The sequence below is a fragment of the Odontesthes bonariensis genome, chromosome 1 (assembly GCF_027942865.1).
Source record: "Odontesthes bonariensis isolate fOdoBon6 chromosome 1, fOdoBon6.hap1, whole genome shotgun sequence".
In the NCBI taxonomy this organism is placed as follows: Eukaryota; Metazoa; Chordata; class Actinopteri; order Atheriniformes; family Atherinopsidae; genus Odontesthes; species Odontesthes bonariensis.
In genome coordinates this window covers 14,444,318-14,466,965 of record NC_134506.1, presented here as the reverse complement: position 1 = coordinate 14,466,965, position 22,648 = coordinate 14,444,318, and the positions used below count along the sequence as shown (strand labels likewise).

The 22,648-nt window shown below is 41.3% G+C and overlaps 1 protein-coding gene across 1 annotated transcript in view; it reads right to left on the bottom strand.

Moving 5' to 3' along the window:
• Window positions 1-108: 108 nt before the first annotated feature.
• The window catches only part of fbn1 (fibrillin 1), a 75,376-nt gene continuing 52,836 nt past the window's right edge, over window positions 109-22,648 (bottom strand). Inside the window, exons 39-66 of the mRNA XM_075478071.1 lie at window positions 20,669-20,737; window positions 20,461-20,586; window positions 18,946-19,068; window positions 18,691-18,849; window positions 18,542-18,613; window positions 18,325-18,450; window positions 18,049-18,171; window positions 15,900-16,025; window positions 15,680-15,796; window positions 15,471-15,596; window positions 15,258-15,377; window positions 14,506-14,631; window positions 10,376-10,528; window positions 10,191-10,253; window positions 9,978-10,097; window positions 9,728-9,847; window positions 9,528-9,650; window positions 8,876-9,007; window positions 7,314-7,439; window positions 6,583-6,789; window positions 5,780-5,905; window positions 5,419-5,541; window positions 4,811-4,927; window positions 3,380-3,508; window positions 3,166-3,285; window positions 2,330-2,561; window positions 2,082-2,253; window positions 109-1,752 (exon numbers count right to left, since the gene is read on the bottom strand). Coding sequence (XP_075334186.1) covers window positions 1,366-1,752; window positions 2,082-2,253; window positions 2,330-2,561; window positions 3,166-3,285; window positions 3,380-3,508; window positions 4,811-4,927; window positions 5,419-5,541; window positions 5,780-5,905; window positions 6,583-6,789; window positions 7,314-7,439; window positions 8,876-9,007; window positions 9,528-9,650; window positions 9,728-9,847; window positions 9,978-10,097; window positions 10,191-10,253; window positions 10,376-10,528; window positions 14,506-14,631; window positions 15,258-15,377; window positions 15,471-15,596; window positions 15,680-15,796; window positions 15,900-16,025; window positions 18,049-18,171; window positions 18,325-18,450; window positions 18,542-18,613; window positions 18,691-18,849; window positions 18,946-19,068; window positions 20,461-20,586; window positions 20,669-20,737 — 3,863 coding nt within the window. The 3' untranslated portion in view covers window positions 109-1,365. The remainder of the gene's footprint in view (window positions 1,753-2,081; window positions 2,254-2,329; window positions 2,562-3,165; window positions 3,286-3,379; window positions 3,509-4,810; window positions 4,928-5,418; window positions 5,542-5,779; window positions 5,906-6,582; window positions 6,790-7,313; window positions 7,440-8,875; window positions 9,008-9,527; window positions 9,651-9,727; window positions 9,848-9,977; window positions 10,098-10,190; window positions 10,254-10,375; window positions 10,529-14,505; window positions 14,632-15,257; window positions 15,378-15,470; window positions 15,597-15,679; window positions 15,797-15,899; window positions 16,026-18,048; window positions 18,172-18,324; window positions 18,451-18,541; window positions 18,614-18,690; window positions 18,850-18,945; window positions 19,069-20,460; window positions 20,587-20,668; window positions 20,738-22,648) is intronic.

Here is a 22,648-nt window from a genome sequence, read left to right as displayed (position 1 = left end):
TTGGTCACACATTACTGCAGAGGAGCAACGATGACGCAAGCTGCTCCCTGTTGAACCCTGATGTAATGACACTTCCACCTAGATGAACGGGAAAAGTAAAGCACCGAGTACATGTACACCAAAAATATGTTTTTATTGTGAATTTACAACTAAACCCTCACGGATGTGAACAGGGAACACAGACTGGTGTCAGGCTGGTCGTGGCAATGCAGCACTGATTTTACTTGTGAGAGAATGTGTGGCCACGAAGACCTCAGTGCATAATCATGAAGGCCCAGGTTTGGCATCATCAAATGTGTTTGTGTGTGTGTATGTGTGTGCACAGGTGTGTATGTATACACAGTTTACGAAGGAAGTAGTTGGTCATTATAAGCACCATTACAACCCCCCCTCTATTCCAGGGGCTTCCTCTAGTTTACAAATGCTTCATAGATTAAAAGTGGCATTGATTATTACAGTATAAACACAATTTACATGTAGTATAGAGGAGAGCAGACAGGCTTTGAAGCTAGCTGTTGCAGCTGCAAGGACATGAAATCTTCAGAATGACCGACGGGCTTCTTGTTGACTACTGAGTTTTGTATAGTAGTGCAGTGCATTCAGAAGTCTATGTGAATGTGTTGCTAGCACCAGTAGATATGAATTATTCTATCAGTAGGAAAGATGGAAAAGCATAGTTAAAATATGCAGTAGGAGTCATTCAAGCTCAGACATGGCTACATCTCAATAGTCCATAGTGGGTTCCTTTCCTCTCCTAAACATTCTCAATCTTTGTCATCTTCACTGAATTACTGTCTGGCGAAAGAGAAATGTGACAACTTCCATGTGCCCAGGTTTGGTCAGTCACTGACTCAAGGGGAGGAAATGAATGTATTTCAGACTATTGTGACTCAACCTTATTTTCTTCCACTTAAGATGAGTTTTAAACAAACTCAGCCCATAGAGCTATCTGCAGCCCACATGCCCTTCAAAGAGGCATCTGATTCCACATATCATTATACAACATTAAACCCTAAATTAAAAACCTATTCACACCCTCAATAGTGCTTTAAACACAGCTGGAGTTGTGTGTCAAGGCAATATGTGTTTCATTTGACTGAAATATTGCCTGACTCAGCTGGCATTTTCCACAGAAACTGTATCTATGATATGTAGAATCATCTTTGGTAATCAAATGACGCGGTCCCTCCCCCCAACCCCTCTCTTGTCTCTTTGGTGGTGAGCCCTTCTCTCACTGTTGGGAAAAGTAGAGGTTGCACCTAACTACTGACCCAGAGTCAGAAATGTTTGGCCTTCTGGGGAGTGTGAGTCTGACCCTGGATCAGCAGCTGCTGGCAACATCTGCCTCTTTCAGTCATGTGATGGTTAATGGAGGATGAGCTGCACCCTCATCTTCAGTATGTCTCCCAGCTGTCCTGTGAGGTAGTCTTTATCATGTTGGTCCTCCAGCTCAGCCAGCTGCTTCTTCCTGTAGATGGGCACACCGCTGATCTGAAGGTAGTACGCCCCTGGCAGGAGAGCCTTCTTCTTAATCAAATGCAGGTAGCTGACACCCTCCCTCTGGTTGATTTTGAAGTAGCCTTCCTCGTTTCCGTACTCGATGCTGTAGCGCACATGGTCGCTGAGTGTGGATAAGGCCGGCGTGAATTCAAGGATGTGGTCGCGATTACTGAGGTTGCTGATGTTCAGGTGGAGCTGGAGAGTGTCTTCGACGTCCACACTGGCCAGGCTGACCTTCTCCTTTTCAGTAAGCTGAAGAAAGAAGAAGATGTCCATGTGAATTTAGCAGATAAAGGCTGAGAGGCTGATTTCTGAGGTTTTAAATCCTGTTACAAGGCCTTTCTCACATTGCTAGAAATAAAAATAAGAAAGAAATACTGAAGTATTCATTTATCATTTTAGCCTAAAAGCAGCCAGGCTTCCGTTAAAGAAGTTTAAAACTAGGAACTAGAGAAAACAAACTCCCCTATTTATGTTTTTAACTGATGAACGGTGTTATGACCCTGAATTTCTATTCAAGAAGTACATATGATCATCCTTCTGTGCCCTCAGTAGTAGCAACAGCTGCGTATGCAGATTACCTGCATGTCTTCCAGAGGTTCCTCCTGTGTTGAGTTGGTGCTGCGACGCTTGCGTCCCTTCTTGGGGTAACCGTTGATCTTACATTCATAGCAGGCTTCGGGTGAGAGTGAATTATCATCCACCTCACTTCCTTGTCCACTGCTTGTAAAGCCCAAACCTGTGACACAGTGCCTAAGACAAAAACAAAAGGCCATAAGCACGCTAAACCAACCAGTGCAACACCTCTGACATGAAGCAACTCTCATACCCTTGTCCTGCACGGAAATATCCAGTTGGACATCCACAGAGGTATCCTCCGTCTGTGTTTGAGCAGCCAAACTTGCAGGGGTTCTGGCTGGTGGAGCACTCATTGATGTCCGAGCAGCCTCCGCTGTTCTGCTCGAAGTTGAAGCCAGTGGGGCAGAGGCAGCGGAAGCTCCCCAGGGTGTTGTGGCATGACGCTCCCCCACAGATCTGGCTGTTCAGACACTCGTTCTCATCTAGGTCACAGGAAGTAAACAAACAAGGGGTTATTCCAGTTAAAGGACACAAATGATACTGGGAAAGTCTGCCCTGAATGTTGTGAATATGTGGAGAGATTCAAACTGAAAATAGGGGCACAATTGCTTTAAATACATTTGAGCTATTTCTAAAACTTTTCATATCTAAATATACTGTTACTGTTGTTTTTCTTTCCAAATTAAGAGAGAAACATTTCAGCCTCTTGTGACCCAAAGGTGTAGTGTTTTAGCAAGTACACGGAGCGAGCATTTGTTTTTCTCCTTTTCTTGTAAGGGAATGTTTGGAACCCTCAACAGATAAAGGAAAAACATTTGGTAATTTGGTACACTGTTAGCCTAGAAATCTAGACGCCCCTAGCGGCCGCAAATGGAATTTGCTCCGGGGCTTTTTGCTGTACGGGTCTGGCTTGCTAGGCTAGTACACTGTAAGAGTGTCAGAAAAGGGATAAAGGATGGGAAAAAGCTCCAAGCCTCACTCTAGCTTGGAACTGCAAGGCTGCATGGTACATATTTTAGCAATCAGGTCACCAGGACCCAAAAGGCAAGAATTTTTATATTTACTGATAAAAAGAACAGTACTCACCAACACACTGGTTCCATTGGTAGTGCTGCAGGTAGCCTTGGGGACAGCTGCACCTGTATCCACCCACCAAGTTCTGACAGCCATGCTGACACCTGTGTTCTCCATCACACTCATCCATATCTATCAGACACAAACACAGAACAAAATGGCTGAAAGAGTCTTTATTCAGTTATTAATCAGCTGATACTGTGTTTGGTATCAATTGTTTTCAAACCTTCACAAGTTTGTCCACCGAGATCTAATGAGAATCCCCGCTGGCAATCGCAATTGAAGCTCCCGGGAGTGTTTTGGCAGACACCGTTGGAGCCGCACATATTGGCATCTGTTGCACATTCATTATTGTCTGCATAGAGAGGAGGGAACGTTCAGACTGCTGTAAATCTGGAAACATGATATAAAAGCTGCTCATGACCCTGATTTGAATGTGCTGAATCACTTTAAAATGTATCCTGTCCCTCTCAAAAACTGGGGCAGATCACCATGGACTTTTGGCACAACTAACTCAAACCAGAGGAGGTAACACTTGAGTGTGAAAGTTCATCCTTGGGAATATTAGTTTGAAAAATGTCTACATCAATTTACTTTCCTTTTCAGGGAGAAGGCAGTAAGTGAACCTTGAGGAAATTATTTTGACCAACATGCTTGATTGTTTTGACTGGAATCAGGAAAAATCTGAACACAATCATGCTGTTAAAGCTGTTAGGGAACAAAAATCAAAGCAGAGAAGAATGCGATCTCTAAATCTCAGCTGGTAAAAGTGCAAGCCCAGGTCTTTTCACAGATGGTTGAGGTTTTATAAGTCCTCTGATATGTTCCCAACTAAAACTCCATTTGGTGAAACAGTCCACACACAGGAGATAGTGTTAAAAAGAATAAAGTGAGCATCTACTTTCCCAAAGTACCACCAAGCAATCAAAGTGAGAAGCACTTATTGCTTTCGAGAAAGATGAATTGGTAACCAGTCATAAAATAGATACCAAAAACTGAATTACACTTTATTAGAATCCACATCTCTTTTCTAAAAAGGATTTGTCCTGAAGGAGTTTGAGGTTCTTCAGGTTACACTTGTGTCATACTTGGCTACAACAGCCAAGGTATGATTTGAACAAGGGTTTCATGTCACACCCGTGTTTTTCTGATCTCATTACTTGTGCATTCCTAACACATCCACACCTACTGTGTGTCATATGCCTGAGGTCACTCCTACAGTCCAAACTGAGGGTTCCCTGTCTTTCATTTGACATGAGGTCATGGGAGCTGCTTTATGGTCAATTAAAAAAATAAAGCATGCGGTTGTCATGACGATCTTCTGAAAAGTTCCATAACAAAAAAATAGCTCAGCGACCAGGACAGCAACCCAGTCTCGCCTAATAATATCAGTGTGATATCAGCTGGAGTCCATTAACACTAAATTCTTAATGGTTAGAGGGTGCTATCAGTGGTCTATTATGAGCTGGGCTGGAAGATGCTACAAGAAATTACACAGTGAGAGACTAAATTGTGTCTGCGTAATGCAAAGAGTGTATAATGTGAGAGCAGAGTCTGAATTAACACACAGGTGGTTTAAAAAGAAAAAAAATAACAGATTACAAAACATTTGGATATTCAGTCTATCTGTATTTTGCATGTATGAGTGTGTATTTACCAATGCAGGCAGTGTGATGCTGGGTGAAGCCAGGAGGACATTTACAGGTGAAGCCACCGATGGTGTTAAAACATAAGAACTGACAGTTGTGCTGTTTGGTTGAACACTCATCCAGATCTGAAAACGAGAAGTTTCACAGCATAAAATACATGTTTTCAGAAACGCTCAGAAGTTTAAATAATGCATTCGAGATACTGCAATCGGACTCGAGCGTATAAAGGCTGCTCCCGTGTGAGTTAAAATTCCAGTCGTTGTAAAGTCACTGACCTACAAATGAACTGCAAATGTACCAGACAGTGGACACACAGAGGGGGTACTGTAGAGGGGGGAACTAAAGCTATGGTAAATGAAGATGAAAGAGGCCCTCAAAAACTGAACACTGTGAGCACGCTTGTTTAGACCTGTAAACAAGCCTGATAAACAAAGACACAGACAGATGCAGTATGTCACAGACCCTGGACACTGGGTACATGTTCATGAGCAAACATGTGCACATGCAAGAAGAGAACGTTGATTAGTTTACCCAGTCTACCAAGTACTAGGCTTACTGTGGACTAGTTCTGACTATTTAGAGGTTCTGTACTCTGTGTTTGAGTTTTGTATGTCACCTCTGCAGCTCTTTCCATCTTCCTGCAGGATGTATCCTCGGGGACAGGAACAGAGGTAGCTTCCCTCTGTGTTCTTACAGATGAAGTTACATGGCTTTGGTGCCTGTATGCACTCGTCCACATCTAGCGAGTGAGCGTGAGACAAAATCATAAAAGACAGAGAGACAGATCTTGAATCCTGTAGCCAGCAATTCCATAAGGGGAGATGATGAGATAGACAGACCTGGGCTGCATTTTTCAGAGGAGAGTGTGGGCAGTCCACCCACATACTTTCAGCTCTTTACTAGACAGCAGGAATGAGAACAGGAGGCAGGAGAAGAGTCCATAAAGTGTAAATAATAGAGGTGAATTTCAGCCTTACCCACACACCGTGTGCTGGTGATGTCTGTAGTATAGCCAGTTTTGCAGACGCAGGTATAGGAGCCCAAGGTGTTGATGCACTGACCATTCTTGCAAAGGTTTCCCATCACACGACACTCATCGATGTCTGGATGGAAACAAGAAAAGTCGGCCCCAGATAAAGTTATCACAGCCTAAATACTGGTCAGTTTCCTGAGTTGGAATAACAGCGTATGTTTAGTTCCTTTTAGGAAATAATTCTGCCAATAGCTGGATTTTAAAAGTGAATAATAGTTCTATACAGCCTTATTCACCAGTAACATCTTAATTATAAAAGCAGTGATTTTTACCAGCAAAGTAAAAAAAGAATTGCTTTGCAGGTGATTTCAACAAAACCAGCACCAACCATCTGTTATTTGCTGTAACGCTCAACTCTTGTAATTTTATAGGACCACACAGGCAGTTTCTTGCCTCCACTTTGCTGCTGACATATTTTTTTACAAAGCATAAAAAATCCACGCCCTGCAGTATTCTTCAGGTAGAAACAAGCAGTTTACTTCTTCACTTTTTGTCAGGGTATGCTATAATAGCAAAGGAGTAGTCTGAAAATCCAGTCAGACTGACATTAACAGGATTATTTAAATGCAAAAACATCTAGGTTCTATTTTCATGACATTTATTTTCGACTGTTGTCTTCTGGGCACAATCAGCTGATATAACCAACAAAACAAGATGTTTTCCTTCAAGTAAGTTTTGGGCTGAATCAAGTTAAAACTTATAGAACTTTTCACATTTTAGATTTAATGTATAGTTTGATCGAGATACCTCTGCCGTCAGTGGTGTACCCAGGTCCCAAAGGACACATCTTCTTGTACTGGGTGGTGCCTGGCAGGGGGCAGAGTTCACAGTTGGTACCCCAACCTCTACCTCCATCACAGCAACACTCTGACTTGGTCACCAAGTTCCTGTTACTAGAAGTCATCTGGCACAGGGTGGTCAGAACCTCGGTGAAACAGAACCCTTCACGGTTATCTGGAAGGCAAGAGGAACGCAGGCAGAAGGATGTTAGGGGCAAACCGAGAGAGCCTGAGGGAAGCAGACGATACCACCCAGACAGGACCTGGCCTCACACGCCAGACGAGAAAGATAACCCACAATGCTCTATCACTACTGTCTGTGAGGAGTAAGATAGCCAAAGAGCCATAAGGTTTACACAGTCTCCCAGGAGGTTTCCTCAGAGAGCTCAGCACATCACAGCTGTCAAGAGGTATATATTCAGACAGGGGAGGAAATCATTTCACTGGCTGCCTTGATAGAAGCAGACAGTGCTCTTTGTCATTGAAAAGTTTCATTCTGACTGAGGGAAAAAAGGTCTTTTCAGTCAGTTAGACAGGCTGACTTCATACAAACACCCCCCCCCCCCCAAACTGCATTTAACCCAAGTAAAGAAGCAGTGAGAACACAACAGATGGGTAAAACCTCAAACAAAACTAAAATGAGGCGGATCAAAGTAAAAATAAAATGCTTATACAGTCAATTGAAAAGAAAATACATACCAATACATTCTGTCTGTGTGGGATTAGCAATGAATCCTTGATCACATCTGCACCGGTAACTTCCAACTGTGTTCTCACAGCGGCCATTCTTGCAGATTCCTGGTTTAGCTGTACACTCATTCAGGTCTAACGCATACACACACACAGACAGTGAAGGGATGACACCGACATATTCATCAAACAGGATTTTCTGCTGTATGTCCCACTTAGATAAATGAACCTCAGGTGAAATTTCATCCAAGGAGCTCACACATCACACAACTCCTATATGAGCATAACATATGAGTAAAATCAAGGCAAAAATGGGAGGAATGCAGAATATCCATATGGGTTTCGGTCTTCTGAGTTTGGACTCCCAAACACTGTCTCAATTTATGCTAAAGTCTTATGTTTTAGTAAATCAGATACACCCAGGCTCAGACTGGTAATCTGTCAATGCTAGCAAATGCAAGAAGGGCCGCATCATCGTCTGAAAGGCCACCAGAAATGTTAGGGAAAAATTAGAGGGAAAATAAATGGCTGCTCGATGTTGAAACAGCCCACCCGAGTAGGGGGTTTTACATTACCACATATAGGCTACCTAAAATGTAAGCCTGAGGAAGAAGGCATTACTGTCTCCTCTCCCCACTCACTTCAGTGAATCTGGTCATGATAATGTCAGTGATCAGTGGGAAGTAATCAAATTTAGAATGGACAAAAATCCCCAAAAGACAATAGGTGGAGCAGAAATGATCTGGGGGGGGGGGGGGGGGGGCACAAAATGTCAAAGTGCTACAAAATGTTTAATTCGGTCAACTTTAACAGTCCATAAATGTAAAATAAGGAGGTGTAGACGGAGCCTGGATAAAGTCTGATTAACAAGGATGGAAGTTGACCACTAATGGGGACGAGTAGGTAGATGAGCTCACAGATGACATCTTTCCTACTTTATGGAGTTACCCCTCAGCTCTCCGCTGCTGTGTCCAGTCCCATCGCTTTGGGAAAAGGACATTTACTTATCCTGGCACTTTGCTAAGCCATCAGTGACATCCACACACCACTTATAAGTCTTGTGTCTCTGAAACAACGGCAGCATTGTCAAACATGATAGACTATCGTATTGCTTATATCAAAAATTGCTTTGTTCACTGTTGCACAACTTATGGAAAATTAGCCTGATATGAACGAAAAATGCGAGGACTGAATTTTGCTCCCAGTCTGGCCCTGGATATACTGAATGGAGTTTGGATAGACTGACAGGTTGTATGTAGGACTTCAGCAGTAAGCCAGTCGACGTGCAGGAGTCTTGCCTATGTTTTATTTAAGGCACCCGCTTTTTAATCAGGTCTTAAGAGAATTGTGTCTTAAGTTTTGGAGAATTCTGAGTTTAAGTTTACTTGTTGATTAAGTTTTTGTCCGACGGTAACAATCATTTTATATCAATAATGACTTTGACAATGATGGAAATGTGACAAACAGCTCATGAAACAGGATTAAATGTAGAATTAAAAGGATTTTCTAGACAAAAGTGGATCAAAACAGTTCTTCAAGTAAAATGAATCTTAGGATAATATAATCATTACCCATGCAACCCTCTCCATTGGGCTGGCGTGTGTATCCAGGCGAACAGATGCACATGTATGTACCGATCAGGTTCTTGCAGGTCATGCCCCTGCTGGCACAGTCGTCTATACCATCCTCACACTCATTCTGGTCTGGAAGACAAAAAGCACACTTAAACAGAGAGTTTCCAGAGGTTTGAAGAAGTCTACGTGTGCATGTGATGCAATTTGTGATGTAACACAGACACTGATGCACAGTACTCCAGAGTTTAATCTAACCACCCAATCCAACACTAAGCTCTGTAGTGCTAACAGGGCTGTAGTGGGAGAACTGGTGGTCTGTTTGGAGCTCTAATGTAAACAGTGACGCTGTAGACACTGACAGGTTCCTCCTGTCTCAGTGCTTCCCTCCAAATACATCTGTTGCTATGGCGACCAAGCTATCTGAGAGTGGAGGTGTAAACAGTGGCTTGACCGGTAACAGTTTTCAGACTGTTTTAAGTTCATCCCAGACAGAGAGCCCTTGAGGATCTCGCTAAGATAGTGAGTTACGTAACTTTATAGATGGAGCCAATATGTCTGAGGTACTTAGTTTTTTTCAACCAACACTTCCCAGCAACTGGACCATTCTCAAGAAAGCTGAGTGTATGAGTGAGTCATTTCACTGCGGTACCTTTACACATCCTCTTGTCCTCACGGAGCACATAGCCTGTGGGACATTTACACTCGTAGGAGCCCACCACGTTAACACAGCGGAAGGCACAGAGTAGAGGATTCTGGGCGCACTCATTGATGTCTGGACAGGGAATGGAAAGACACAAGTAAAAAAAGACTGTATGACAGGAGTGGGACTTCAGGTACAGTCTGACATACCTTCACAGGTCATCATTGGCCCAGGCTCGAAGCCGTCATCGCATGCACACTCAAAGCCGCCGATGACATTCGTACACGTGCCATTGCCACAAGGGTTGCCGATGTCACACTCATTTATGTCTGCAGTAAAGAGAGTTAAACAAATGTTGGATGGAAAAATCGACCATTTCAATACATCAGAGACAGTATGACAGGGGCTAAGATAGAAAGAAGATGAGGATACAGAGCGATTAAGACAGAAAAAACGGACCTTCACACGTCACTCCACTTATATCCAGACGGTATCCCATGGGACACTCGCAACGGAAGGAGCCGTCCGTGTTGATGCACTGGCCATTGGTGCAAGGGTCATTGAGGCATTCATCAATATCTACAATTTAAAATATCATCACAAGATCAAATAATATGCCACAAATACAAGAGACACAGGACAATGTAGATTTCATGTTAATAGCACATATACCTTTTGGATGCTCCTCTTTCTCAAGTTCATATCCCTTGAAAGCACAGAGAGCACTATACTTCCCTGGAAGCAAGAGATGAGAGGAGTGAAAAATACCAGTGAATAATATGCATCATTTTGCGAATGAACTTGTGTGCATGTGAGGTGTTTGTATTTTGCAGCTGCATGATGGAAAGAATACACACCCTCTCCTTTGCTGGGGCAGATCTCACAGGGGTTTCCCCAGCCTTGACCAGGCATTCCAGTGCAGCAGCATGCTTCCTTTGACGTGTTCTGAGGCTTTGGAGCCAGGCAGCGCCCATTTTCAAACTTGGTATAGCAGTAGCTCTTGCGGTTATCTGAGGGGTGACACACAGACAGGTAATAAATCCAGTGAACAGAGCCAATGGAGTGTATTTATGCAAAAATACTAATTCCTTTTTGTCAAAATACAACTGAGGGTCCTGGAATATCTTCCCCTCAATCAACAAGCCATTTAACGACTGAAGAAAATTCTAATTATTTAAATTAGAAAAAAAAACTTGATTAAAATTACAACAAATCCCAATCAAAACCACCAAGATGCCAAAGTAACACCTTAAACTTTGTATTTATTCAAATTCAAATTTATTCTCATATTAAGAAACTGTAACCACTAAATCAAATTGTTCATGAATTACAGCAAATATCTACTTAATCTCCAACAATGTTTGAATACAAAGCATAAAGCTTTTGGTCTTTTTTGTTAAACTTTTGACCCAAGTTTCATTGGTTAGTACAATATTCTATTTCCATCATTACCACAATCTGCCTAATATAATGTAGATGCCTTTCCCATTAGAAAAACCCCTCTGAACGCTCAACGCATTGACTCCACAAGACCTCTGATGGAGTCGTGCTGTTTTTTTACCACAAAGATGATAGCAGCAGACCTTTTAAGTCCTGCAAGTTGCGAAGAGGGGCTGGAATGGATTGAACTTGTTTTTTCAGCACAAACCACAGGTGCTGGAATGGACTGAGATTTAGTGAATTTAAAAGTTATGTCAGCATTGTGAACTCTTCATATATTCCCCAAAAACATTAACCTGTCAAGAGGCCGCTGCCGTCAGGGAATACAGCTGCAATGAATAGGTTTTCATTATCTTTGCACTGCACGACCTAACAATTCCCAGCAGAAGGCTGGCCAGAGCTAGCCTGTCATCTTCCCATAGGGCATTGCTGCTGCTATGTCATGTCAAGCTAAACTTATTCAATAGCTTCGTGGTTGTCTTTGGACGTTCACTTGCCTAATGTAGGTGCATCGCAGCGAGCATTGTGTGCAACTGTATTTCTTCTGTGGTGTCAAACCATATGACCTGCCTGGTTTAGCGGCTGTCCTTCACTGGCGCTGTGTACGCACAGCTAGACATGCAATATTGGAGATGCTCTGATCCAGTTATTAAGCCATCACAATTTGTCTCATGACAAAGTCTGTCCAAAGAAAAATGATCAACTTCAAGAACTGCCTGGATGTTTACTTGCTGCAAAAACAGGTGCTATTATAATGGCATAATAAATTAGATTTACCGCACCTTTTGATGTTAGGACTGATCAATGTAGAGCAGGATTTTATATTAAAATCCATTAAATTAACAGTTTTTTATGAAGGTAAGGAATTGTTAGAATCATGTTTCTGGGGCTAAATAGGAATCTATTGTAAAGCTGTGTCCAAGTTAGCGCTTATGCTAACAACCTTGATAAAGAGAGAAGTGTTTTGCTTTATACCAATTTTAAGGAAACAACTATTTTTCTTTCTTGAATATAATCATTTTTTCCTGAAGAATTTGCAGTGAGGGTCGAGACAGGCTGATTATCCGTTCTCAGGGATCTGTGTTTGTCTTGTTCCTCCAGGACTAGGCAGGCACTTACTTGTAATGAGAAGCATATGGCCATGCTCTCCTGCTAGCACTGGCCTTCAGTGAACTCAACACAAATAAGCTTTTTGACCACCATAGATCAAATACACTTGCACACACACCTGGCTCAGAGGCAAAGATCACATACAGAGACACCTGGATCTTGAGGAAAATGTCAAAGAGTGTCATGTTACTTCCTGCCGTAAAACCGATTTGTCAGCCATTCTGTTTAGGAGATTGATAGTGCTCTGTGCACAGCTGTTTTATGAGCGCACACACAAGTGGATCATCATCTACGAGCGAGTAAGTTAGTTTTTCCAATGAAAAGATACGATTCCAAAAATGTGCTTACTTAATATGCCCTCATAACAAGTCGATGGTACCTCTTTTTTTAAAATCAGGAATCGAGTATGATGCTTAAAAATAGCACAAAATGAAACAATTTCAAATTTTAGGTTTACAATAAATTAACACTGAACATGCTGACCAAAATCTTATCGTTGTAAGTGTGTGCATAATTATGAAGTGGTAATGACTGATTTGCAAAACCACTACAGCTTTAGAATTACAAACATGTCAATAATCAAGAGTCATGGTAGCTGCGTGGTTAAGTTACATACCATTTACTCTGTTGCATGTAATCTCCCTTTTCTCAACTATCTCCTCCCAATAAACGTTCAAAAATTACCTGTCTCTTTTGAATGCGTCTGTCTTCAAAGACTGACCAAATTTGATTTATTACCATAAATTCTCCTCGGCAAAGTAAATGTGTAGTAATCCATCACTTCAATTGAAGTGAGCTCTCCTCAGGGCAAGTGTGTGTGTGTGTGTGTGTGTGTGTGTGTGGATGGTGTTGGGGTAAGGCTCTTATAAACAAAAACCTGAAATCATAAATCATTCCGCTGACGCCACATAAAATAATGACAAAAGATATTCGGACATATTTCTGTATAAGAAAAAGTGTTTCCCACATATAAGTTGATCTAAAAAGAAAAACTGGTTGAGTAGCAGCTCAAGGAACACAGCAAAGAACCAAACGTGCTGATTTTAAACCTGATTAAAGCCTGTCTCACAAGGGCAGTTTGGTGTGCACAGTGACCTTGTGTCACAACGCTGCTTCAGCACATCTACTGCCTGAACAGTCATTTTAAAATAGGCTGAGCCTTTTGAGTAATCCATAGTTCATATAATTCTAAAAACGAAGGCAGGGTAGTTGCCTAGTTATAACTTAAGGCCAGTCACATGTGATTGCAATTAAAAAGCCCATCATCAATCATCATCTCAACATGTAACCTGTAATGTCTGTGACACATTGCCTGCTGCCTGAAACTACAGCTAAATGTTTATTGTTGCTAATTTGGGGTCAATACGATAAACAACAGATGTTTTAGCTGTGCATTTTGCAAAAAAAAGGCTTTTCTGGCACTTATCTTACGTATGAAAAAAGAAGCATCATCCCAAAACACTGGATGTAAGGCAGCTCAAACCATGGCTGACACACATGTATCACACAGCAGATGTGTATCTCAGTCTGTTTAAAATGACGTCTGACAAATTTTTTTTACGTTCTGAACTCTGAAGCTGACCTAAGCCTTAGTGGAACAACGATGATTCACTGAGGCTTCATCCCAGAGTTCACAAGACGCAAAGGTTCAACTGCCAACGTCCTGCTGTCAGACAGCACAGGACACCCATGCTGTGCTGTGCTTTGGCAGCACATGAGCAACCGACATCATTTCAGGTAGGAAGTTTTAGTGATCATTATATATCAATGTAATACGCTATATATTTTACTAAATAGAGAAAGTTTTTTTTAAAGTTGCACATAAATTAAATAAATAAGAAATACTTAAGTCATCAACAATGTAAGTGAACACAAAGCCAACAAAAGATGTCGATTTTCATCATGATTTTTATCATTCAAAAACGACAAGGGTTGTTTCAGCAGGACGTTTTTTGTCTTCGACCTTGAGCTCTTTTATTGCCAATGCTGCTCACTCTCCACCCAGCTCCTCCCATTTATTCCCCAACATTCACTCGAGCACTTCTGAGACTGCAGCAAAGAGTGAAATGCAAATTGTAAACTGCCTCACTGAACTGATGAAGTCATCACTTCAGTGTTCGGAGAGGGAACTCCCTAACAGAAAACTTAGGACGGCCCCGCCCGACCAAAAAACACACACACATAGACGTATGTACATAACAGCACACACACAAGTGAGGAAATGGAAAACTGATCTGCTCAGAGCCACCCTTGGCCCTGTTAAGGCAGCAGCATCAGAACCAGCTGGAACATGGTGTGCTATCATGAAAGAGCTGGAAAAGTCTAACACCACTGCCTGCTACTTAACCTCCCCTTTTTTACTGTAGGGTTGATGCATGTTATAAATTCATACTCTGTTTTCCTCTTCTTCTCTACCCATACAAAGGTTCACAATTACCATAACATCTGCGTCCGGAATCAGAGAGCTGGAAGCCTTCAGGGCACAAGCAGGTGAAGCTGCCTTCAGTGTTGGAGCAGGTTCCAAATGTACAGATCTCAGGGGACTTGGAGCACTCATCAATATCTGACATACAAAGAAAAACATCACTCATCATACTTACAGATCAAATCCATAAAAATACATTTGATTTCAACTTTTTTCCTTTGAACTACTATTGGAACAGCAGGGATTATGTCTTCTTAGCTGAATGTAAGTGCCTATCCCAATATCCAATGCGCTCAGGCAGAATTAAATCACTCTAATAGAGGGTTGGATAAAAGGAAATTTATCTGGAGGATCCTCATCGTCCTGTATTCTCTAATCAAAATTAACAGCTGCCGCTGCTGCTCACAATTCATTGCTATTCCTCCCTGTTTCCAGGAACAGAGGACAAAGCAGGAATGTGTTGAAGTCTGCCGAATATCTTTTCATCAGCCCCACTGTGTAAACAATCCAGGCGTTCTGGCTTGGGCCCATTCCCACGTGTGAAAGGGAGAAGGGGGGTGTATGTGAGGGGAAGGAGTTGTCGACTTTCCTTTCCAAGCAGAGCTAGTCTAAGCTAAGATTAGTGCATGTATCTGAGAGTGAATGTTTTGGATGTAAGCCTGTGATCTCTGCAGTCAAATTCACCCCTTATACTTTTCCTTTTTCAAGTTTTGGTCCATGTTTATGACCACAGTGCATGCAGAAATGGCCTTAAGCTGCCGTACCTTCACAGGTTTCCTCATGTAGATAGTAGCCAGGTGGGCAAATACACTTGTAAGAGCCATCATTGTTTATACAAGTTCCCACACCACATGTGTTTGGATTCACTGCACATTCATCGATATCTGAGGCAAAAAGCAATAAACAAGAGATATATAGCATAAAAGTGTGAATTATATTTGGAAAAACAATAACTAAAAAAAAAGACAGGCCCTTACCGACACACGTTCTGCCGTTCAGTGAGAGCTCATAACCGTCATTGCACTGACAGATGAAGCTGCCCACAGTGTTCAAACACTGCCCGTAACGACACAAGCCCCTCTGCGTCGAACACTCATCGACATCTGATCAAAACACAAACACCACAGCGTATTAATAAACCCGACAGCTCCCTGACTCCCTCTCTTACCTTCACAGATGCACTCACCTATGCAGTCGCCGTTGTGTGAGTTCTGAAAGCCAGGATAGCACAGACAGTTGTGGGAGCCCACCGTGTTCTTACAGGTCCCGTTGCCACAGGGTTGTGTCTCACACTCATCCACGTCTGCAAACAGAGAGCAGCACCACCGTTTTATCTCAGATGGTAGTCACATCTTTCACATGAGCAGGTGAGAAACAAGAGCAGAAAGAAATCCAACAAAACTTACCAATACACATCGACTTGTCCCGAGTTGTTTTGTAGCCATTGGGGCAGAGGCAACGATAGCTCCCCAGCGTGTCGATACACTGACCAGGGTTGCATACACCAGGGTTTTCCAGGCACTCATTACGATCTGAAAATAGGGGAAAACAATAAAAATGTGTTTGGAAAACTGTAAAACATAGATAATATATTTTATTCATAATTTGGGAGTTGTTCTTAAGTCTTATCTGGCTTCCTGTAGTGATAAATACAAATCTAATTATTGCCAGAATAATAACTTGTTTTATGGCTGATTTCAAGCAAAACAGTGGTGGATCTACAATTCATTCAAAGTCAGAAACCATATTGGGGCCACATTTAAAAAAGAGGGATTAACTATATATCCAAAGTCTTTGCACGATTCTTTTTTCAGTAAGGAAGACTTATATTTCACCAGCCATTCATTGTTTGCTGATGGTTACAATTTGAGATTTGAATAAAGTTCTACCTTTGAATATAATTTGCAAATTGCTCTCTGTTCAAGCACTTTTGTGTACTTAGAAATAAATGCAAATAAAAATGCACTCCTCTTTCCGCCTGGGAGTTCAAATGGAGCGCACCATCATGCTGCCTGACAATATACTGGAAATAGTTGCATCAATGTTTTGTTAGATATACCAGTTTCTTACGTATAAGCAATCTATTATCAACACCAGTTTGAATTTATTTCTTTTACCGTCTTATTTCCCATAAGATATCCAAGTAAACACAGCATTGCTTTAGTCACAAGGAGCAGCTAAAGTGTCAGTTTGTAACTTTTACTCATCTGTAAAGAGTAAAGCCACCATAGAGTGGACATGGGCACTTCAGGGACCAATCAGATTTTAGATTTCCCTCTGATGCTGCCCCTTGATCTGCCCATGAAACAATTGAAGCTGCACATTTAAATATAACACAATAAATATAACAGCTGTGCAATAAAAAATATGTCAATATTTGAGTCCAACCAGTAGTTTTAAGAATGGTGCTGAGCATGAATTCTTTGCGGTAGAGAGTATTTGAAATGCACAATCTAGAACACACCATCATAATCCAGCACAAACATAAAAGTGGTAACAACTCTCCTTTTGGACTCAAAGAATAGGTAAGATCTGAGGTTTTACATTGATGTCTCTAAAATTAATTGCTCTATTTACATTTACTTATTAGACCAACTGACGCCTTGTTAGGCTTAAATATTTCAAAGCTGGCTGTGTGTATCATATGTACTGGGTTTGAGGTTAAACAAACAACCCCGCCCATTACACTATACAAATTCTTAAGTGATTTGTAAGTGTTACAATGCATGTGAAAAAAATAATATCATACAATCCTAAAAATACGTCCAAAATGGCACAAAGTAGTCAAGAATAGATCAAATGTGCCATTAAAGTTGCTAAAGAAATAAGAACTTAATGTGAATGTAGAGACTGATAAGATAGCAGTCATTCGTTACAATCAGTAATGCACATTTATTTCTACACAGGCTGGGAAACTGACCAATAATAACAGTCATGGAATTTATCATTCAATTTAAGTCAGAAATACGTCGCTATTACAGGTCATTCTGATCTCCAGCCACAGTTTTAGACTCACTGAAGTCTGTTTTGCTCTTAGGACTTTCATGAAAAGCAGGAAACAAAACAGGATGTTGATTTAACATTTGCTTATCGGTTAGGGCCCTCCAGACTGACAGCAACACGTTTCAGATACGCTGCAGCACATGCTTAGCAGCTCAACACATGCTTCACATTCTCTCCTCCCTAATAACAAGCCCACCATGAAAAATTCTTTCTCAGACTGTCACTGTGGTGCCTCTGGTGCTTTATCTTTGGCATATCACTGGCAGGGAAGCGCAGTTCAAAGAATTTCACATAACCAAGCCAGACAGCATGAGGCCACAGAAAGACCAAGAGAATTCAGAATCATTTTCATGGAAGGCAGCAGTTTTTTGGCTGCTTCTTTAAAATATTCTCTTTAATCCATTCTATACAATGTTTACTATGGTCATTATGAGGGCTGACCAATTAGCTGAAGGATGAATGAACACTGACACTAACATAGTAAATGTGCTGCTGACATTTTGAACATTTTAGCTCCTTAAATTGCTGAACTGGGCACCCACAAAGCCATACCTAGACACTGTCCAGTGGGGGTTAAGCGATATCCAGATTTACACTCGCAGCGGTAACTTCCAGGCATGTTCAGACAGTCCGCATTCTGCTGGCACACCGGCCCGTTCTGACACTCATCAATATCTGAAAACAACGGAGCAGATACATTCACACAAAGTCATACACTGATAACAGTGACTCACCTGGTTCAAATACATTTAATAACTTTGTTTAGAAACACAGCAGGGACTCTCAGCCTCACTTTAAGTGGGGCTGAAACGTGAGTGTGGCTCCTACCTTCACAGATCAGCAGCTTGTCGTTGTAGAAGAAGCCAATGGGGCACTCGCACCTGAAGCTGCCAATCATGTTGATGCACACTCCATTCTCACACACTCCTGGGATTTCCCTGCACTCATCGATATCTATCACATGACGACGAGATGAGGTTAAAACATAAGTCAAACAAAAAACCTTCAATCTAATCAAACAATCTGTTGAACAGGAAAATCTTACCAATAACTCGTCCAGTGGTGATGTCGATATAATATCCTGGTCTCTCACTGCCGCACAGGACTGCAAACTCATCTGAGTGCACACGAAATATAAAGATGTCAAAGGTAGTTTTTAGTTTTACACGGGTAAACATTTGGATAAGACCTTACCAGTGCTGGGAACAGGACACTGTTCACAAGGTTTGTTCCACGCACTGCCAATGTTGTAGGAGCAGCAGCACATCTTTTTGGTCATGTTGAAGGTCAGCTCTCCATCACACGTCCCATTCTCTGAGTAAAAGTTCCTGTAGCAGTAGCTCTTCCTCATGTCTGTGCGTTTATGGGAAAGAACGAGGCAAACAAAAACATGCAAGATGGTAACATTTTACCAATCGATGGTCATTAAAGCGCAGTGTGCAGACTTACCCATGCAGTTGTTCCCTCCATTTACTTGCATGTAGTCAACAGGGCAGATACAGGTGTAGTTGCCGATGGTGTTGTAGCACTGGCCTGGGCCACAGATCCCTGGTTGTTCACACTCATTGATATCTTAACACAGGAAGAGATGGTTCTTTCTGTCACATCTACTTCTGGCAATCCTCTAATCATAGTTGTAGAAATTTCATTTGTAGCTAATAGTAGAATTATCCCCAAATGTCTTCCATTCATATGGTTTTAATATTTCTGATAGATTCCTATTATTAAGGGTCTATGCAGCAATGATGATGTTGATAATGATGAAATGTGAAAAAAATGGACCCAGACACATGAAACTTATAAGATCAAATCCTCTCACTAAATCAGACCCCAAAAACTCGAGGTACTACTACTGAACTGTATGAATCAAGGTTTTACATTTTTACAGTTATCTGAATCAAGTGATGTAGGGGTGCCTAGAGAGGTGGGTAAAGTCTTTAATTCTGCTTTTTCTTTCTTCATTTCTTCATTTTTCGTTAAACAGGCACATCCAGCAAAGCAAAAAAAACATTGTCCGTTATAAACAGTAATAATAATATAATCAGTAAAGTTGGCCACTAGTATTACCACACTGACACTGATATTCTTATATGAAATACCTCATGTCATATGTGACATTGCAGCCTCAACTTGTGAAAAGACACATAGAAAACCACTTCACCATCAGGAAATCACCCTCTTTAGGAATGTAAAGGTTCAGGTTTTGAATCCACTAATTTTTTCGTTTTCACATGATTAAGAAGGTTAACGGGTGCTAATAGCTCGATCGGTTGGGCACCAACCATTGCTGCTTCTTTCTATAATTTCTCTATTACATTAAATTAATTCTCTACAAAAATTACATCCAAATAGCAAACACAGTGTTGATCCTTTTTGCCCAACAAACATATCAACAGTTGATTGACTACAGACTGAGTGGAGTCACTAACGTCACAGAGCAGACATCCGCTTTTCCAGCCAACAAACAAACACCAATTAAAATGCCACCAGCCACATGTACTGTCGAAATCTTAACCTCCTGCTCTCCTCTCCGGGCCTGTTTTTCTTTTTTAAACACCCTTCATATTTATCCCCCCCATATCTTTCATTTCTCCATCTCGAGCTCATCCGGACGGGGACTCGATGTCCTGACCACATCAGAGCCTCACTCCGAGACTGTTTGCACTCAGTTGCTTCATCGCCCTGACTGAGTTTTGCTGGTTTAGTAAGAGATAGGAACAAGAGCAGACATATATTGAGGTATACTGAGCTGCAGTTGGAATACATGGTCCAATATTTCTTTGTCTTTTTGCTCTCAGAGCTTTTTCCTTCCACCCAATGTGTGTCTCTGAACAAAGGCCTCAACGGATGGACTCAATTTCCTTCCCACGAAAACATCCCAGGGCTAGAGATCGGGAGGGATGGGTTACCTGTGTGTTCCTGTGAATGTGGTGCTCCATAGAAACATATGCGCATGCTAAGTACCTTCACAGACTCTGGTGTCTGGGTTGAGGGCAAAGCCTCTCTCACATTCACACTGGAAACTGCCAAAGGTGTTGATGCACCGTCCTCCCTGGCACAAGCCTGGCAGCTCTTGACACTCATTGATGTCTGCCACAGAAATAAAGGAAACACTTAATGGCATTGTGGGTGTGTTCAAGTGTGTACACTTGATAGCATGTCTCTGTCTGACCTTCCAAGATGACATTGATTGGGTTTGGTCTGAAGCCTTCTCCTCCAGGACACAACGTCTTGTATTCAGCTGTAACACAGAACATCAAATAACAATAAACAACAATTAAAAGAAAACACACAAACCAAACCAGGTTTGTTTTATGGCAGGATTTGTCAGGAACACTTGTTTGATATCGAGATGCTTAAATTAAGCCACATGTTCAGTCAATAAAGATGACTGAAAAAAGATGCCTTTTCCGATCAGCCGCCTCTGATCCAAGAGTTTTCTGCAGAGCCCAGACGGCCGGACATGACTGCAGCTACTCAGAATTACAAAGCAAAAAGCAAAAAAGAAAATATGTTCTAAGCACAGAAGCAAGAATTTCCTGAAGCTGAAACGGATGACTCATTGCCTGTAATGTTCAGAACCATCTGTTGGCAATTTTCTAAGTAAGTTGCACAAAGCTGTCTCATCTTTACCAGCAACAATAATTAAAGCAAACATTCATCGCATGACAAGAGAGGTCAGCATATGAGTCTGTTTGTTTGTAGAACAGCAAACTCACACCTTATGAGGACTGCTTTATTTTTCGTTTATTTATATACTGGAGTTACTGGTTGTTGACATAGTGAGAGAAAACCTTAATCCACTTCAATGGAATTAAGGGCAAGAGAATCACTCTGATCTATGGTACCACTCGCATGTCAAAACAGAAATCCCCTCGTGAAAAACGACCATTGGCAGATTAACTTTCATGAAAAAAGAAAAAAAAAACTGGACAAAAGTGGAAGAAATTTCCTCACGGTATTACTCATTGAACATTTCTTTTGTTTGCTGGCATAAAACTAAAATGAACAAAATAGTTCAAATAATTATAGTGGAGGTTTTTAACTTGGGAAAACACAACCTCTACCCTCTTCTGTTATGTCCTGTCCAAACACTTTTCATTATTGTCTTTTCAAGTATGAAAATTTGTGAAATTAGGTGTGGATTTACTGCCAATTTTCTCGCAGCTGGAAATACTCCCCGGTGACCTGGTTAGAGCACGCAGGAGGTAGGAGAAGATCCAAAATATTTGCAGCATTAGGTGTGTCACATTATACCCATATTGTCAACAACCATTATATAAAAAAATATATATTTTTCGCTGTTTTTATAACGCACTTATAACAGCCTAATATATCGTAAATACTCATGGCTGACTCTCCAACAAAACAAAGAGGTAGTACTGCACCTTAACACAGGTTGCCACTTTTCATCATGATTTGGCTACAGTCAAGAGAGTAAGTTGTGTTTAGTTTGCATGCCCTGAAAGGGGAAATGTTACAATAAAGTCTAAGGTAGGTTGCTAGGTAGTTATAATGGCGCTGAATTGGACAGCATTTTCTCAACCCCTGATTATGTATTAAGCAGCAAAAAAAGAAATAAGGGGTAGACATGAATTTAGGCAAGGGTGTAGGAATGAGTTTAACATGGGGGGGGGCACATATTGGAAACCTGACAGATATAAAATCCTTTTTGGGTTGGACAAATGCGCCTGACATCATTATCTTCATTATCTTCAGTGAACAGACATGCATACAAGCAACAGCTCTAATGGAAAAATCCTCTAATAACTTAAACAAAACACTGACGTATGGATTGACAGTTTATGAGGCTGATATGTGGTAATGTCAGTATTTGACAATGAAATTTCCAGTCAAATATTTCACTTGACTTGGTAGTAGCTTGAGCTTGGTTTGTTTTATCTACTCTTTATTCTCTCATATTGTCATAACCTTTTTCAAGGGTTATTGAGTACCACAGATCTCAAAAGAGACGGACCCTGAGGAAGAGACAAGGTGGAGTGAGTGGCTCACTTCACACCCTAAAGCTGATCAATGTGAACAGAAGTGTAAAGTCCTGTGATATTTCGACCAAAGAATGCCACTGACAATTCATTAAGACCTCAAAAAACTGTGTCAGCAAAAAAAAAGGCATCATATGTCTCTTAAATCA